Source organism: Platalea leucorodia (genome assembly GCF_965183815.1).
Source record: "Platalea leucorodia genome assembly, chromosome: 4".
In the NCBI taxonomy this organism is placed as follows: domain Eukaryota; kingdom Metazoa; phylum Chordata; class Aves; order Pelecaniformes; family Threskiornithidae; genus Platalea; species Platalea leucorodia.
In genome coordinates, this window is record NC_138826.1 from 44,648,668 (window position 1) to 44,665,570 (window position 16,903).

Sequence of the window (16,903 nt, forward strand, 5' to 3'; positions counted from 1 at the left end):
AACAGTGTGTTTCCCATGTCTGAAATCCACTCTTCCTCCCCATCATAAACTCTAGCTAATGCAATTTTCAAGGTTACACTCTAGTTAATAAACAGAGCTGTTTTGTCCAGCCTGCTGACAACATTTATACATGGGCTGTGTTCAAATGCAGACCCAAACTTCCTGCCTTAGTTTACCTTTCTTTTCTTTTTGGTCTGAAAAAACAAGAAAGTTTGCCTGCCCTGGATACTTAGAAGAACAGAGAGTGTGATGGTGAAGCTCCATCTAAACGCTTTTGTTACTTCCGTTCTTGCAGCAGGATCTGTTTTAAAAGGTGACTAAAAAAAAAAAAAGTTATATAATTAAGAAAGATTGCTTATTAGATTGCTTGAATTATTAGATTGCTTGAATTATTAGATTGCTTGAATTCAGAGCTAGAAAAATAACACAAGAAAATTATTTTACCTCTTGTTTTCTCTCCAGAAGTAAAATCAGGTTGGAGAAAAGTTTCCCCAAAGGAGATTCATTACATGCTTGAGAAGTTATTGCTAAGACTGAAGAGGTTACTGTCATGAAAACCTGCAACCAAATTCAGTAGCATAGACACACTTGACTCCCAGTTCTCTACTGAAAAGCCCTTTTTACACTAAGGTGTCAACATACAGTTTTCAGGCCTGATAAACAAGGATTTTTGCACCACATTTAGCACAAGATTTTTATTATGGATATTATGGATACACCATGAATACACAGTGAATGCTACTGCTTGTGTGCCTGTCTGTGGAACAAAACTGACTGTAAACACCCTTTATTCCCAACTTTTTCCTCACGCCTTCTCTTTGCATATGGGTAAAATATAATGCAAGAAATACATGCAGCCAGAGGTATTTCTGCTCTAGAAAAATCTATATCATCTGCACAGCAAGGCAGGAAGAATAGCCCAGTCATGACAGTGTATTTCCAGTCTGTTGGTATTATTTTGCAAATGGGAGACTGAACTTTACACACAAGAGCAGGAACAGCTACCACAGAAATTCCTCTCTTGCAATTTCCTTCTGACTCACCCTATCACCACGATGTGACTCATCATGTCTGGGCAAGTGCTCTGTTAGGGAGAGTTGGTGACTGAAGATGTTTAAGAACTACAGTTCAGCACTGGAGCAAGGCACTGCAAAGAGCTACAGATGGAGAGTGAGGATGGATAAGCCACTTCTGCACAGTGACTTCTGCATACAGTGCAACAGCAGAGAGGTCCTCACTGTAGTCTGGTCTTTCTCTGACACAGGCTGAGCAGTAACGTGAATCCTGACAAGCTCCTGGCCTCGCCACCCTTTCAGCTCAGCTTTTGCCCTTCTAGCATTTATTTCAGTGATTTTTTTGGTAAATAATTTCATTTTTCATTTATTTCATAACAGTGTATGGAAATCCAGCCTATTGCTCTCAGTGCAGCTGATGTGTTGTATTTGTGCCCTGATACACGATATCTTTCATACCTTAACTCAAAATAGCAACTATTTCTAGAGCATCTTATTTTAAGGAGATAGAATATCCTGATGTTTGCTGTATTTACAGGGTCACATCAGGTGGATAGTTAAATGAAACAGTCTTAGCTTCCAGCCAGGAACCAAGACTCTCCATCTTCACATTCAGGAAGAAAACACCCATCCTTGACAGTACCACTTTAACTCCTTAACATGCTTTCAACATACTACACTTTTACTATGACACAGTAATCAGAACAGAGCCAGCTTCCTCCGTGGTTTCACTGGAAATGCTGAAACATGAACCATTCCCATCGCTTCAGCATTGGTCTTGCTGCACTGTGCCCCTACTCCCAAAGTACTGCTATTGCAGGAAAGAAGTGTGACGAGCTGGAGATGGAGGATGAGGAAGGTTACACTGCTTTAAATTTACGACCCTCAGCTTCAGTTATTGCTCCTGGATATTCGAGCAGCAACAAATATTCCGCATTTAAGGCTCCAGCCAGTTGTGTTATAGTAGACAGTAAGTACAGATGGAAATTAGCTTTTTTATCTAAATCAGGGCATAATTTAAATTTGCATGTTCATGTTGATTGCTTTAGAATCTTTCTAAACTTTACAGTATATTCTTAGATAAATGTTCATAGAAACAGCAGAAAGAATAATCATAATGGAGTCTTGTGTGCTATTGTTTATGATCACAGATGATATTTTTTCTGAAGCCTATCTTTATTCCAATTATATTTTCCATTTACTTCAACACAGAAGACAAATTCCACCTTTCTATGGATTTTTTTTTCCATTTTCATAGGACTCATTTATTACAGCAGGGCACTACAGGAGAGGAAGGCACTATAGTTTTATCAGATAATGCAGGCCTTGGAAATGGAAGCAATTTCCTCAGCTATGAGGAGTAGAAAGGTGCCCTGTTTATCAGTGAATGTAAGCTCTGATAGGAGTATATATTTTTATTTGTTTATACTCAAAGTTTTTCTATAAACAAGCTGAGTGTTAACTAAGGTAGTGAATTGTGCCTGTGGAATGCCTGAGACCATAAAACGATGACTTGAGTACTTGTTGCTGCTGCTCATAAATTCACCACGTTGCTTATGTGTGAAATAAATATCATTGTTGCTATTTGCAGGTTGGGTAGAGTAGGCAAACACTAAATTAACATCACTCTGGTGCTGTCTGGAAAAGATCTCGGGCTATCCATTGAAAATGACCACTTGACAAGGAGGATGGAGGAGAAGCTGTTGAGAAGCAGCAGTCAGAAAACCAAGGCCAAAATATTAGGGAGTGTGATCTAGGGACAGAGCTTTCCAGAATGAAACAGGTTGGCAAGCTCAGAAAGCTTTGGCCTTTGGATACACACAACGAACATGTAAAGTAGATTGACTTATGACCAAATTAGGTTGGGAGAGACTGCTATAGTTCATCTTTTCCAATCTTTTACTCAAAAGGACGAGCTCTAAAGTCTGATCAAGTTGCTCAGGGCCTTGCCCACTTGAGTTTTGGAAACCTCCAGGGATGGAGATCTCACAGCCTCTCTGGGCACTTGCTCCAGTGCTGAAGAGGTAGAATTCATTTTCCTCACATCTAATTGGAAGTTTCCCTGATGCAACTTGTGACTGTTGTATTGTGTCCTTTCACTGTGCCTCTCTGAGAAGAGTCTGGCTCCCTCTTAGGTAGTGGAGGACTGAAATTAGGTCCTCCCTTAGTCTCCTCTTCTCCAGGCTAAACAAGCCTAGCTTCCTCAGTCTCTCTGTAGGTCCCTCACCAACTCAGTGTTCCTCTGCTGGACTCTCTGCAGTTAGCTTGACATCTATCTTGAACTGGGAAGGTCAGCACTGGACACAGTACCCCGACGTGGCTTCATGATTGTCAAGTAGAGTGGAATAATCACTTCTCTTGACCTGCTGGCTGCAGTCTTGGCAATGCCACCCAGTGATGGCCAGCTTTCGCTGTCACAAGGGCACACTTGAGGACACATGTTCAATTTGTCCACCCGAACCCTGAAGCATGGCTGCTTTCTAGCCAGTCAGTCCCCTACCTGTACTGGTGCATAGAATTGTACTATTACAGGTGCCAGACTTCACACTTGCCTTTATTGAGCTGTTGCACTTACAGCTCATTCCTAGGATTTTTAGGTTCTTTTAAAAGGAAGCCTTACCCTCCGGCATATCAGTCACCACCCCAATGTGGTGTCATCTGCAGTCTCTTCAAATTACCTTAACTGGTGAGGGTTAGGGTCATCTCCCTTAACTTTGGCTATGTAAGTTTTAGTTGCCAAGTCTATCTGGACTTCTGGGCACCTCTGGAGGGTGACTCTTCTCACCTAAAAAAGGTTAGTTCCCTGGAGATGCTTGCTCTGATGCACTGGACTAAAGTGAAATACTTGATATGTGTAATAATTTTCAATTAACCTGAACATTCTAAATAAATATGAAAGAGTATTACAGAAAATTGCAGAGCACTGCTTCCCAAAAGGGAAAAATGCGTGTGTATATATATATATATATATATATAAATATTTTAATCAGGGAATAGTCGGCTATAAAATTCTGGAGAACTATATTCCTGATTAGATGTTGAACAACAAAGAAAGATGCAATTTGATGTTCAAATATTGCAATAATTTAGAAATCCTAATCAAAGGTTCCAGAATTAATTATTCAAAACTAGATAGTAATTCCATTTCAAGGTGGAGAAGTCTTAGAGATTTTTTTATTATTTCTGGGACTGTGGGAACTGCAAAATCTAATCTGTTTACCTGTTTTATGAGAAGTAAATGAGGCATAAAACACTAGAGCCTAAGTTAATAAACATTCTCAGTGGATAAATAGATATTTCCCAAAATGACTGCAGGAAATTCAGAACAGTGATAACAAAAACTGCAGTAAGAAAAAAAGAGGCTCTGCAGATGGGATAAAGGTGACCTTGTGATGTTAGAGAGGAGGTAATACCACTGCGTGGTCAGGAGAGCTGCTATTTTTGTTGCTTAATGGTTTGGGTTTTTTTTGCCTCAGGAGCCTCCGCCTCATCTTCCGTATGGCGGCCAGTGGCCTTTGCTTTCCTCGCTTTGTGCCTGGTGCTGCTGACAGGGCTGCTAGCCCTGCTGGCCCTGTGTAAGTATTGTGGTGTACCGCAGAGTGAATTCCAGCTGTACAACTGCTTCTTCTCCCCCTGCAGACTGTCCCTGATGTCCCAAAGGATATAATACAAGAAGAAGGGCAACAGTACAGCTATCCCGCAGAAGCCCTCCCGCAACTGAATGTCAGCACTGGTCACACGGGAACACTAATATCTGCACTTATACTTGCCTTAAAACTAAGGGTTACACTAAGCCTAATGCAAGACCTAATCCTAAATAACACTAACTCAAAAATTAACGCCGAAGTTTAACCCTAACCCTAAACCCCTAACATAATGGCCCTAATCCTAACACCAAAGCTAATCCCTAACCCTATCCCTAAGCCTAAGCATAAATCTAACCCCTAAACCTAACCCCAACCCTAATCCTAAACCATAACCTTAACCCTAACACCTAATGCCTAACCCTAACCCATTATGAACCTAACCCTAATCCTAACCCCAACCTTAACCCTAACCCCAACCCTAACCTATACCCCTAAGCCTAACCCTAACCTTTACCCTAAAACCCAACCATAACCGCTGACTAGCCCTAACTCTAAACCCTGACCCTAACCCATTTCTGAAATGCTTAGTTTTCACAGCTAGAAGCTCATCTCGTTATCCACGCTATCTGGATAATGGTGCCCCCCTGTGACTGTTACCGGAATATTTCACAGTTACAGTTCCCTCCTTTTCTTGGACTGCAAACTTTTTGCAGGGAGGGCAATCCTGGCATCAAAGCGTTGAGATTGGTGCATTTGCCCAACTATTACAGCAGATTTGCCATAGAAACATTTCAATTAACCAGAAAAGATGATGCTACATTAAATTTGGAAGCAGAGACAGAGAGTCCCTGGCTTCTTTTTGGCAGGAGGGAAGCAGTTGCAACTGCCCAGAACAAACACTCAGGGTGGTCTATGGCATCAGAGAAATGTTAGCTCACAGGCAATTCTTCAGGTTTCTAGTCTAGACATCCACCTTTCCTCCCCAGTATTTGAAGCTGGACTATCATGAACCCAGATAAACTCATCTGTAGCTTTGTCCAGATGACTTTAAGGGTTGAGATGCCCCCACCTTCCCAGGTGACCTTTTCCAGTGCTGCACAACCCTGGTAAAGAAAATGCGGATGTTGTACACACAACAATGGACATAAAAATGAAGTAGCTAAAAAATAAAAGAATGCCAAAAGCTACAAATTAAAGCTAAAATTAAAGATGCACATTTTTGAAAACAATCTTTGATAAGCACTTTCATACCCTTCAGTTTTTCAGATTTCCAAGGATCCTGAGGAAGGAAAGAAGCTGCAGGAAATGAGGGAAGCATTGTGTTTTGAAGGGAAGGAGAAAAATGGTAAATGTGGTTGTTATGTAAATAAACACAAATCACCCGCTTTTCGGAGCCCATTGACGGAGAGACTTTAAAATCACAGGGAAAAGATCTCATCGGTTAGTGTCTGTCTTTAACTGTGGTAGTATTTGAGATGTGGATACGTGTACACTAACATGCAAAACAACTTGTCTCTCGCCGCTCAAGAGCTCAGCTGATTCATGGCTACCCTTAAGCTTTTCTCAGTCAAGTGTCAGTAGCTAAAGCCCTCCTGCATAATACTCTCTCTGATTTCTAGAAACAAAATGTGCTCTCTGTCCAGCAAGCTGGCAAAACAGTGGAGCTGACAGCTGCTTCTACATTTCAAAGGAGAAGAAAACATGGAAGCAAAGCCAGGAGTTCTGTTCCTCAAGAAACTCCACTCTTGTTGTGCTAAAGGACAAAGCAAAGATGGTACAGTCTCAACCTCATGCATTCCTTTATGTATGTCACGTGGTTTAACTTCCAGCAATCTTGCAGGCAGAAAATACTTTGGTCATTTACGGTGCATGTGTTTAATTTTCTCTGGGTCAAGTAGCCTTCCTGCAAGTCACAAGAGTGTCACAACTTGCAATACTTTCTAAATTGTGTGCTGTGAGAAATAGTGAAATTATGTATTTTGAGAAATAGAATAAGCCATTGTATAAAATACCTTAATTAGCTAATACTTAGGTTTTCAGAGAGAAAGCAAGTTACCAGCATGGAGGACAGACCCTGCACACAGAATGCATGTTTTCATTATAGCTTTCCACGAGTTTTATTAGTGAGGGCTCCCAGTATCAAACCCACATCTACGTGAAAACTAGAGAGCGGCCAATTCACCATGGTACTGTCATTCGCATGCTGCAGTGCAAAGTGGCTATAAAAGGTTGTTTTCTGACCTTGTGTTATACCCTCATGGAGTGGTGTTAATGACGGCACAAAGGCTAGGCAGCAGAGGATTATATTATGATGACTGAAAAAGGTTTAGGGAATTAATAAATTTAAGTAGTTTTACTAATCTGGGGGTGCTTTGCTGACTAATGAAAAATCTATAATTTGCTGTCAAGATCATATTTTCCCGTTTTGTACACACATATCTGGGAACCTCTTTTTCAACAGCTGTTAAGCTTACACAAAGCCCAAATATCCTTATTTTCTTTTTGTTACATAAAACTTTTAAAAGGAAACAAACTTCCCCGGAAAACACTCTCCTTTTTCCAGATGGAGTTATTTTCAGATGGGGGTTCTCAACTCTTATTTTAAGGCAAAAAGGCTGGCCTTTTGGATTGTTTTTTGTTAAGTGAAAATCAGATGGGTAGAGACAAAATAGAAAGTGGAGAAATGGTTTATTATTGAGTTTAGTGGAATCCTGAGATCAGAAGCGTGGTTCACACTGTTGGGAGACACCTGAACACCACACCTTCAATGCTGAATTCAAGAGACAATTTTGGTATGCTATATAAATCCCTGGATTTATGGGATTTATGGATTCCCTGGATAGTTTGATTCCAGATGTTCTGGTGCTTGCTTTTTCTTCCATGTTTGGTATATGCAGCTGCAGCCAGACTGAGGCCAGACCAGTTTAAGCCAGCTGTGGATTTTAGATTTTGGATGAGTCCCTAAACGTGCTACTAAGCAGCAGTAGAGTATCTGGAGGATCTGAACAGGCTAAGATGCTGAGGAACCTCTTAGGTAGCACTTAGACACCTAGAGAACAATTCAGGTGCCTAAGCACAGGTTGCTAGGGCAATCTGAGATGCCTGGGGGTATTCTCTTTGACCTCCAAATAATGCCTCAGCAAGGCACAGTTCTTCCATAGGTTTTGGGTCTTGTCCGTCAGCCATATGGGAAGACCTTGGACAGGTTGGAGAACCTCAAAAGGTGCTAGAGGCCTGTATTTAGGCAACAGGCTCTGCCCTTTAGGCTGGGATTCATCTCACCTAACTTCAGGCATCTACAGTGTAAGCGGTCTGCAACTTCAGAGCTACATCCTCAGGCAGTCAGTTGGACATTTGGCCAATACCTCACTATTCAGCAGCACTCCCACTGGGTGAGAAGAATCACTTCTCAGGATCCATTGTATCTCTTGGCCAGATCTCTGCTGACTCTAATTGGGGCTTAAATATCTAAAGGCAGTGTAGATACCTAAAGGCAGACCAGATAAAGCTGCATTTTTTGTTTGTTTATTTTCTTTAAGAAAGCAGTGTTTTTACAGATCCAGGGTACATTTGTCTTGTGGCAATTCAATAAACAACACTATTTGAATGATCCTATAATCAGAGCAGTCAGCACTGTCTCATGGACAACAGGTTACTCTCCTATTGAGTCAGTTATCTTCTTTGGTTGCAGAACCTTCACAGCTGGATGATAAAGGAACTTAGGTCTTATTTTTTAAATACTCTTGTGATGATTTTCTCATACCTACAGGTTTCTCTGCCACAGGATTCACAGTTTTACTGGGTTGGATTATCATACATATCTGAAAGGAGTGGCTGGTACTGGGAGGATGGAACAGCTTTTTCAAAAGAAGAAACAAATTGGTAAGCCTTCATAACTTGGGACCAGTGTGGTTCTACCTGATAGGCCTCAGTAAATTATGAGACTTGTGCTTCCTCTTACTTTCCCATGTTTGTCACATGTGCGATGACAAAGCAACATGGAGACCACAGTATCTGCTATGGATCTCCAAATTCATGTCATGTATAAGGAACGATGGGTGGCAAAGTACAGCTCGATCACGTGCACCAGACCCAAAAAGACCACCTAGCGCAAATAAAATAGCTCCAACGAGGAAATAACTCTACATTCCAATGGCAAATCAGTATGATTACAAATGGTCCAAATATAGATCACATGATGTCACTGGGACATCATTAAGCCATATCTTTTAATTTCCTAGGGTTATGTTATATGACCACATCTTCTGTGCCTCCTTATACGGACGGATGATTTATGCCACCCACTCCTGTTCGACAAAGCAATTCTGGATCTGTGAGAAAGTGTCCGTTTATTTCACCTGAAGAAGCATTGCAAGAAGGGATGTGGGATCTGCCACTGCGAGATATCAACTTTGGGAACTGGAAGTTTTAAATATATTTGTTTGTTTGTTTGTTCGTTTATTTGTTTGTTTGTTTGTTTGTTTATCAAGGAGTTTTCTCAGAATGGTGATTCAAAGGAACAGGTCATTAGAGACTAAATCTTCCTCTTAGTCTACATTTTCTCTCCCAGGCTCACAAATGAGAAAGAGAAAAAAAGACCTACAAAGCTAAAAACTACAAGCCTAGGAAGCAACTTGGAAGAATTAGCTATAGTTAAGCAAAGATTCTTCCATGACTCTCTAGGCTGACAACCACACATTCTCACAGATCTATATTCCTTGAGCTTCAGTCAGCATTTTACACTAACACCTGCCAGTCATAAACCAGTCCAACTACATCCTTGATGATTTTACTCACTGAATTACTTACTGCACACACTAACTACCATCCACCTATAATCCTTTTCTAGAGAAGTTTGCCTAAGCATGCCTTCTTTCCTAAATCTGTTCTTCCAACTGTTCCCCTGTTTGAGCTACAGGGATACAGAAAGAGCACAAGGCTCTATTTATCCCCAAAATTCTTTTCATATATGCATTAACATTTATAGAAACAAAAGGATGTTTGTGAGAAGACTACAGGGAATCCCTGGAAGCAATTTCTGTGAAAAATAGAGTCAAATGTCATGGTTGGATTAAAACATTACCTGAATAATTTCAGTGTTATCATAATATTAATTGCTATGCAAATAGCAGTGAGGATAATAATTATGTGCTCCATTCAGAGCTATACACAAGCAGTACTGAAACTGATGCAGAATCCATTGCCACAGATCTTACTTGAGCTCTTGTATTACATCCACAGTGTCTGAGATCTCTGGAGCCCAAGGTACACCCTATGCACCATGTGTTATTAAAGCACTTGTCATACCTCTTGAAGGAAAATGATGCCTTCACTTTTCTGGGTGGAGTTTCATTGCATGAGTTCTTTGAAGTTTTGTATGTCATCATCTGTTTTGTATTACATATGCATATATTCCTTGTATATACATACCTTGTGTCTATGTGTAGATGCCTTAGTACTTGGAGACTTTTCTTAAAATAAATGAAAAAGTAATGATATGACTTCAGTAGTCAGTATTTCCTTGGAAAATATTCTCAAAGACTGAAGCAGTTCCTTGGTAAAAAAATGAACCCCTCTTCCTAATGTGCCGAAAGATGTTTGTGAACTGAATAAATTCACTATACTCAGTACAGCCAAGTCCTAATTCATGGGCACAACAACTAGTTGAACTATCTAGAATTCCTTACCATTGCAGTCAGAAGTGCAAAGTACAATGCAAGTAAGGTATGACATTTCATCTGTTTCAACCCATTCCACTTGAAAAAATAATCCACAGCAGTCATCCAAGCTGCCAGATTTTACCCGTTTTACTTCCGATAAACTAACACTTGATTTTTTCCTAGCAATCTGCTATATGCCTTTGTTTGATGGCTGCATTGTGAAGACAAATGTTAGCCTCTGCTGACTGCTTGCTGTGACTTTTTAGGGAGCGTTCACTATTACCGCAGGAAGGTCAGGTCAGTGGTGATAACTTGCAGGGTACTTTTCTTCCGTTTCTACGGCTGGATCATCTTTATAAACTATTTCCATATCTTCATATCATAAACTCCATTTGGTCTCAGCCCAAGTCTTGGCCCCAGCAGCTTGAGAAGGGCTTTTCCCCTGTTAACAGTGGCATATTTCAGAGGGAAGAATTTATAGTATCTAGTATTTTAAATTCAAGCAAATTTATTATTTCATCCCATCTGCCTTCTATCTCAGAGGCTGTCAAAGTTCTCCTGACTATACATGTATGGAGCCCAAGACACAAGCTTCTTAGGGAGGTTCACTATCTTTGGGGATAGAGGAGGTCCACAATCCTTCCATGGCACTGGGAAGTTCAGAGAAACTGTTCATTTGAAGCACATTTTGTATGGAAAATAAAACCTAGTATTGTATACTAAGTGTGAGACATCATAAATCTTGAAAGGTTTGGGAACTAAATAGAAGTTGTTGGCTTCAACATCCCTTCAAACAGGACACAGACAGTGAAGAAGACAGGGGTTAAGTGAATAAAGGGGTGCATTGGAGGAAGGAGCCCTGCAGTGCCCCGTTCTGAAGTGGAAGGAGCATGACAGCTTCACATTTGCCCATCTACAATGAGATAACCAAGACAGTGAAATGGGAGGAGCCTAAATGTAAGCTGCTAGGTAGGAAAAAACAAAGTTCATGGATGTCAGGAAGACAGGTTCACAAATAAAAGAGTTGAACCAAACACCCCAGCTGCACAGTGCCTCTTCACAGCCTCCACTACACTCTCTGCTCCAGGCCCTACACTGAGTGCATCCTCCCTCATTCCCAATGGCCTCCATCATCCTTGTTATGATCACATTCGCTGCGCTGGGGGTTCAGACTTGCCAGTAGATGCCAGTGCTCACACGCTGAAATGCTCTGTCAGCAAGATGCTAAATGATATGGTGCCAGTCTATGTTCAGAGACTGTCTGTAGGAAGCAACAAAGAAAAATACCCCTTCCCTGTGAAGGCCAGTCAATTTACTAAAGAATTTGATGCTCATCTGTCCCTGGATCTTCCTTCTCTGTTTGTTCTTTCTATTTCAAATCAGAATCTTAAAATATTTAACCATTATAACATCTTTCACTGATATGCTTTTAAATCAGTAAAAGGTGACTAAAAGACTACAAGAAGGTGCCCAGCAGCACAGCTACAATGAGAGACATGGGACCATCACTATATAAGCAAGTGCTCCTTTGGAGCCCTCTATCTTGTCTCCATATTCATACTTACGCTCTGCCAGGGCTGATTACAGCACTACCAGAGGCAACTAACAGAAACTGTAGTAAGGGAAATCCCATTTAGACACAAGGAGAACATTCTTCACAGTGGGGGTGGCCAAAAACAGGAACAGGTATCCAGAGAGCCTGGGATATCTCCGTCCTTGGAGACTGCATGAACCTGACTGGACAAGTCCTTGAGCAACTTCATCAGAGTTCAAAGCTTCCCCAGCTTTGAAGAGGAGGTTGAACCACATGACTTCCAGAGGTTCCTTTCAAACAATGGCACTTAAGACATAAGTCTTAAGACACCATGGTTCTGCCACGCATCTTTTCTTGGGGGTGCCTGGACTCCTTGACACAGGTCTCAGCTTTGGCTCATGCATCTCTAATGACAGGTTTCCACTTACACAATCTCACTATCACCTTACAGATTCTCATCGCTCTAAGCCTGCCTGGTCTTTCCCACGGTATCTTCTGTCCTTAACAGGATCTTTCAACTGGTATCATTTTGTCCAGGGAGCATGGTCTTTCACTCTGTCCCTGCTTTCACTCGGTCAGTTTTTGTATTTGTTTTGTGTTAAATTAAATAAATGTCTACTCATCTGAAACATCTGAGGCAGCAGGTGAGGTGCCAACCTTTCAGAACCTTCTCTCTTGGAATCATTACTTTAATACATCCTATGTTCTCCTGGTAGGGGAACTTCTAGAGGAAAAAGGGAAGAGTGCACAGCACTGTGCAGAAGGGACAGCAAGCTGTGAGCCAAGCTTTGCAAAAAGAAAAATAAGCTCCTACTGTACTTGGGTGGTGCAGAGAATTTGAGTTACTAAAGAAAGTAGTATCCAGTCTGTTTCCCACTTTCTAAATTTTTCTCTCCAAGTTACAAGAAAGGGGAAGATATTATGCTATTTCAGGTGGTCTACTATTGTTCCCTTGGGCATTCTCATAGTGAGTCTTGCCTTCATAGTCATAGATCACAAAGTCATGGAAAGATTTAATTTGGAAGCGACGTCTGAAGTCCTGCTAGTCCAAACTCCTGCTCAGCAGGTCTAATTTCGAAGCTAGATCAGATAAGTCCAGGCCCTGTCGAGTCAAGCTCAGAAAATCTCCAAGGATGGAGATGACACACCCTCTCTGGGCATCTCTTTCAATATATGACCACCTTACCTGTAACTTACGACCATTACTTCTTGTCCTTTCACTGTATACCTCTGAGAGTCTGCCTCCATCTTCTCCATAGCCCCTTTATGCAGTGAGAGACTGCAATTGGATTCTCCTTAGCTTTCTGTTCTCCAGGCTGAACAAATACAGTTGTCAGTCTGTCCCTGTAAATCAAGTGCTTCAGCTCCCAAGCATCTTTGTGTCTCTCCCCTTGACCAGTTTTAGTATTTATGTGGTTTATGGGATTTTATTTTTTTTTTTACTGGGGAGCCCAAAGCTGGACATAGTACTCCAGTTGCATACTCACAAGTGATGGAACGAAGAGAATCATCACCTCTGCCCTATTAGCTACACTCTTGCTAGCTCGGTCCAGTATGTGGTTAGCCTTTGCCACAAGGTCTCACTTCTCTTATTTATTAAATCCTGCCTATGTCTTTTTCCCCACACTCTGATTTCCCATTTCTCCCTCTGAGAAGATGACACTAGACTCTGGACAGCACTTCCTACCTCCTCTGTGTGCTCAAACAGCTTCAGCAGCTATTTGCAGCTGCAAACAGCTCTCAGCCGAATACAGACACCTAGATTTTTAGCCCTTAACACTGAATAATGAAAAAGGCACAGAACTGAAGTTAGTCTGCCTCCGAGATGAATCAAAGGTGTTTGTTCTGTTTTAAAATGTGAAAAAGGAGATGAAAGTCATGGGAAGGCTAAATGGAAAAGAGGGGAACTACCAGGCCATACATTTACTGGGACTTACATCATCCCTATGTGTCTCCTGACCTGAGGATGCAGACCCAGGCTGGGATGTGATGGGTGGGAAGAGAGGGGATCTTCCCCTGAGGGAGGAAAAGGAGGAGTCACACATAACACTTGAATACGAATATCTTGCCGTCAGGCATTTGAAGTGTGACTCATTTCTCTATCCCCTCCCTCTTTCTGCTTTTCTTTTTGCTTCTCCTTCACAAATCATTCAGGTTGTCTTTTAAGAGGATCGTTATTGAACCACGAATGAGTTCTGAGATAATGCAGATGAATACAGCGGAAGAGGATGGATACTCTAATTTAAATTACCTGCCACAGCATCCAGCCAGACACTACATGTCCCTGAACATCAACAAAGGTATGACTGACACTTGCTCTTTGAACTTTCTGCACTATCGTAGACAATGACAATAGGAACAGTATCTTTTGTCCAGATCAGTAAATAAGAAACATATGTACTTGTAGGTTTAATGTTATAGGTTTAATGCACTATTTGTATTGTTTTGTCTGATAAAAATGAGCATGCATGAATATCAAAATGCATAGAGTGGAACTACTGCCATTACTTGCTCTACATTTCTGTATGAAAAGACAGTGGCTTCAGGATCAAACTATGGAATGTAGGAATCAGCTTTAATGTTGTTAGTTTTATTTATTGTTTATGTATTATTATGGGAAATTACTATAGAGACAGGACAATCTGATTTTAATAGGAAAAAAACTTTCACATTTTGCCTTCTGGACCTCAGTTTTTCAGAAGATGCTTACGATTCGTAGCCTTCAAGGCCAGACGGGATGAGGCAGCACTGGGCCTGAATGCATAGGTCATGTCATTTCCCTTCTTCAAGTCCCATAGCTCTAGCTGGGCTAAACCATGTACTTCAAGAGGGTATCCAGTCTTGAGTTAAATATTTCTTCATCTGAAAGGTCCATCGTATTGCATTGCCATGACTGTTTGGTGATGGTAACTCTCAGGAACTTTTGAATCTAGGGAAACCTCAGTGGATATTTTGGACTTCAGAATTTTCCTGAGCTGGGCTTCAGCCTGGAGCTGGCACGTAGCCTGAGCACTGTGTGCCCTGAGAGCAGGAAGGATTTGTGCAAAGTGTAAGATGGTATGCAAACACTTCCTTACTCTGTTCTGACAGAGCAGAGTACTACAGTACTGCCAAAGGAAAACAGGAGCATCACCTACTTCTAAATCAAAGGATCACTACAATGTTTCATAGCTTCATCATTTGTCAAAGGCATGGAATCCCCCACCTGTTCAGTTTAAACCATGTCCAGTGTCTCCTTTCAAACAGACCTCTTTAAGAGGCACCACAGCTTTTTCTCAACCTGCATTTGGGTTGATCCTTAACATATAATACAGCCTGGATGGGGAACTCTTCACCAGATGTCACAAGAGTCACCAGATGGCTCTTCATGGAGGGGTGGAGGGTTGGGAGTGCTGCTGAACAGGGTGCTTGCCCTCAGATAAATTGTTGGTTTCTCCCAGGGCGCTCTCTTCCCTTTGCTGTATGGTGGCCAGCTATCTTCACTTTGTTTGCACTGTGCCTGGCCCTCACCATAGGAATGATAGTCCTAGGTAAGTTCTGAAATATACTGTGTTCCTTTATTCATATTAGCACCTTAGGAATAACTGCATTGAAGAAAGGTGGCGGACTGACTGCAACAAGGGCAGTCATAGCTCATCCTCCCCACATATGCTGCCCTCTCCTCTCCTCCTAATTGCCTGCGATGAATACCCTGCAGCTTGGTGTACATAAGGCTGTGAAGGAAGCAATTTTTTTAAGTCTTGACCTGTGCCCAGAGCAAGGATACAGAAGTCAAGATGATATATTTTGGAAAGAGTGGGAGGAATGGATTCTGTACTCATCCATCTATTACTCATTTATTTGCTAATTCAAATTCAATTATAAAATTCTAATGTTGACTTTCATAAATCAGTTTGTTGTTTCCCTTTTCCTCTTCTCCTGTTGTTCAAGTCTCTCTGTTCTACTGGAATAGCAGTTCTTGTCTCATTCCTTTGATAAACCTTTCATGTTTGTAGACTACTGTCTTAAATTAGTTCATACTAGTATGCTAAAAATGGACATACTTCTAGCACTGAGATTCATGAGGAAATCTCACTTTTTCTGTCTGTTTCACTCAGTCATCCCTGTTTACCTGAGATGTGCAAGAGAACTGACGACTCTCATATTTATATTAGCTTTTATCATGTGTGACATGACTGTACCTATACTTTCTATCACAGATCCTGGACATAGTCATTCTGAACTGTTGCTACCAAAAGCCAGTATCTAAATACTGTTGAGGAAGATATATAAAAAAACCCTCCCCACTTTCTTCAGAGAAGTTTTACCAGCCTTTAAGAATAAAATGGCTTTGTGATTAAACTGCATTTAAAATTTGGAAATCTCCTTATCCATCATTTTCTCATCTTCTAATCTCCTCACAATATGTGACACTGTAGCATCAGAGTTGCATGTGAGCACGATATTGCAAAAAGTGAATTTGCAATATATGATGAAGCATGTATCATGCAGTAGCATCATCACAGCTTTTTTGTCTCATGAAGAATATCTTTATAAACTCCAGGTCTCAGAGGTTCTCAGGCACCCGTGGAACATAATGAAAACTTGCAAGGACTAAAGGAGAGATTGTGCTTGATGGGTGATGCAAACAGTAAGAACGATAGTAAGTAGAACTACTGCTCACATAGCCTGAAATCTATGTGTTAGGCCTTATACCAGATTAAACAAAGGTGTTACATGCTATATCACATTAAATAATGAGTTTAAAAAAAAAAAGAATGAATGTAGATGTGACCCATAAAGTGTCACATACATTTCAGCTCTGCATAACTTTGACTTTCCAGGCCTATGGGTGTAGACTCCTCTACTCTTCCTTTGGCTGTTTACAAGGGACTGATGGTTTCTTTCTGTTCTAGGATCCATATGTTCACTCTGCCCTGTAAACTGGAAATGGGTTGGAGGTGATACCTGTTTCTACTTTTCAGAAAAGGAGGCCACATGGCAGGAAAGTGAAGACTTTTGCTTCTCCCAGAATGCCACCCTTCTTATGCTGAAAAGGAAAAGCAAGTTGGTATGGTTCCAATCATACTGGTATTTCTTTGCATTGGTATCAACTATTCAAAACTCCTC

General features: G+C 41.1%; 1 protein-coding gene across 2 annotated transcripts; it reads left to right on the forward strand.

The window, feature by feature from the left end:
- The first annotated feature begins 1,617 nt into the window (after window positions 1–1,617).
- On the forward strand, window positions 1,618–10,059 carry LOC309589588 (C-type lectin domain family 1 member B-like). 2 transcript variants are annotated; one of them, XM_082309859.1, is made up of 6 exons: window positions 1,618–1,983; window positions 4,490–4,588; window positions 5,859–5,945; window positions 6,220–6,404; window positions 8,370–8,482; window positions 8,842–10,059. In XM_082309859.1, exons 1-6 carry the CDS (start codon window positions 1,761–1,763, stop codon window positions 8,960–8,962), a joined length of 828 nt encoding a protein of 275 aa, XP_082165985.1. In that variant the 5' UTR covers window positions 1,618–1,760; the 3' UTR covers window positions 8,963–10,059. The 2 variants fall into 2 exon arrangements, with proteins under 2 accessions (XP_082165985.1, XP_082165986.1); XM_082309860.1 differs by having other exon boundaries at window positions 1,623–1,983; window positions 6,220–6,374.
- Window positions 10,060–16,903: the final 6,844 nt, after the last annotated feature.